The following is a 2,054-nucleotide window of genomic DNA, read 5'->3' as shown; positions in this document are numbered from 1 at the left end:
TAGTCTATTTCCATGGTTGCTACATTTTCTTTTCTTCAGTACGATTTGTTCATTCAGTTGTTTCCTTACGTTCGAAAATTAATAAAAGTATGATTATTTATTTATCTCAGTCGTTCATCTATATTCAAGTTATGCGTACTTATTAACTTCAGTTGTGCTAGCATAACTCATTTATCCAATCTTGTCGTTATGCACGTCAAATTCTTAGAAGCGTTTAACTTGTAGGAAATGGCCGGTAGACCACCAAGACAAATCGCAACCCCCGTTACGCTAACAACAACAACAACAACAATGCCAACGAAGAAGGCAACGTACCTCCACCTCAGTTCAGTCTTAATCAAGCAGACTTGATGGCCATAGCCACGATCGTGGCAACAACACTGCAAGGGTTAGTGAACCCGAATGCCAATCAACCACCACCACCTCCACCACACCATGGAGTCAAGTTCCACTATGAATCCCTCCGCAAAAACAGGTGTCCAACCTTCAGTGGGGATGCCGACCCCGAAATTAGCCAAAGCTGGCTAAAAAGCGTGGAGACTCAGTTGCGACTGTTGGAAGTCCCGGATGCACTGAAAGTGGACGTGATAGTGCCTTTCCTGGAAGATCGAGCAGGCAAGTGGTGGGAAGCAATCTCGCCAACCGTGACAGCTGCAGGACCAATCACGTGGCAACGTTTTAAGGAAGCTTTCCTGAAACAGTATTATCCCGCCGAGTTCAGACTGCAGAAACTAAGTGAGTTTGAGAATTTCAGTCAAGCTCCCGACATGTCAGTTGTAGAATATACCTCCCAGTTCAACGCCTTAGGATCTTATGCTCCGGCAATCATGGCGGACGAAGTTCTGAAATTACACTGCTTCAAAAAGGGTTTGAACAGCAGAATACAGTCGGCTTTGGCAGTCTACCTACCTGCGAACTTCTCAGACCTGATGGGCGCAGCTATCCGAGCTGAAGCTGATATCCAGCGCAGAGAGAAGGAGATTAAGAACAAAAGGCCTATGAATGATCAGTCCTCTCATGGCAGTCAGCCGTTCAAAAAACCGAACCATTTCGGTGAACCATCTAAAGGGCCTTTGCCTGCCTCAGGCTACCAGGCCATTAAGCCTTGCCCAACTTGCCACTTATGACACCTGTGAGAATGTCGTAGAGCCAGCGGCGTCTGCTTTGGATGCGGAAAACCAGGACACCGTATGGCAGATTGTCCAGCCGCCAGCAACAAAACAACTGGACCAGGTAAAAGAGACGGATCGAGCTCAGGGGCGAATGCCAATAAACCACGGGAGAACAAACCAAATACCAGGGTGTTTGCCATAACGCAGGAGGAGGCAGATGATGCAAGCGATGTTGTGACAGGTACCATATTTTTTCAGCAAGTGCCTGTTTATGTGTTATTTGACTGTGGCGCTACGCATTCTTGTATATCTAAGAGATTTGGTAAGAATTTAGGACGTAAGCCCGATAAGCTAACCGAACCTTTCCAACTAGCCACACCTACTAGTAGAGCCATTGAGACTGACGAAATTACAGAGATTGAAAGAAAAAAATCAGTATTGGTAATTAGATTTTTAGAGCCGACCTGATACAGTTGATCATGGTCGATTTCGGTATCATCTTAGGAATGGATTGGTTAGGAAGAAACAATGCGGTAGTAGATTGTAAGGGAAAAGAATATCCCTACCTATTTGGAGACCAGGCCAACTCCAGTTTCGAGGACGAAACTTCTCATAAGGAGGGAGGGATGTAAGAACCGATTTTTTTGCATGCAATCAAGAACTATATGGAAATTTTAAGATTTGATTTATTGTATTAAACAAGATATACATATGGGAAAATAATTGATTTTTGGAATCTTAAGTCAATCCAATTAGGACCAAGGCATGCAAATTTCGAAATTTTGGGAAGGGGATTTGCAAGATTGAGATATCCCTCAAAATCTAGAAGATTGAAGCATTATATTACAAGCATTTTCGAAATCCTACAAGATTATATGACTAAATATTGTGATGGGTAGATACATGATAAAAAGGAAGCAAATCATCAAGGGTTGCTCAAAA

At 43.3% G+C, this 2,054-nt stretch overlaps 1 protein-coding gene across 1 annotated transcript; it reads left to right on the top strand.

The window, feature by feature from the left end:
* Positions 1 to 350: 350 nt before the first annotated feature.
* Positions 351 to 1,127, top strand: LOC142525802 (uncharacterized). The gene has a single exon (XM_075630093.1). The coding sequence runs from the start codon at positions 351 to 353 to the stop codon at positions 1,125 to 1,127; it is 777 nt and encodes a 258-aa protein (XP_075486208.1).
* The last annotated feature ends 927 nt before the right edge of the window (positions 1,128 to 2,054 follow it).

The sequence above is a fragment of the Primulina tabacum genome, chromosome 15 (genome assembly GCF_025594145.1).
Source record: "Primulina tabacum isolate GXHZ01 chromosome 15, ASM2559414v2, whole genome shotgun sequence".
Taxonomy (NCBI): Eukaryota; Viridiplantae; Streptophyta; class Magnoliopsida; order Lamiales; family Gesneriaceae; genus Primulina; species Primulina tabacum.
The sequence above is the reverse complement of the archived record's forward strand: the minus strand, read 5'-3'. Positions and strand labels throughout refer to the sequence as shown.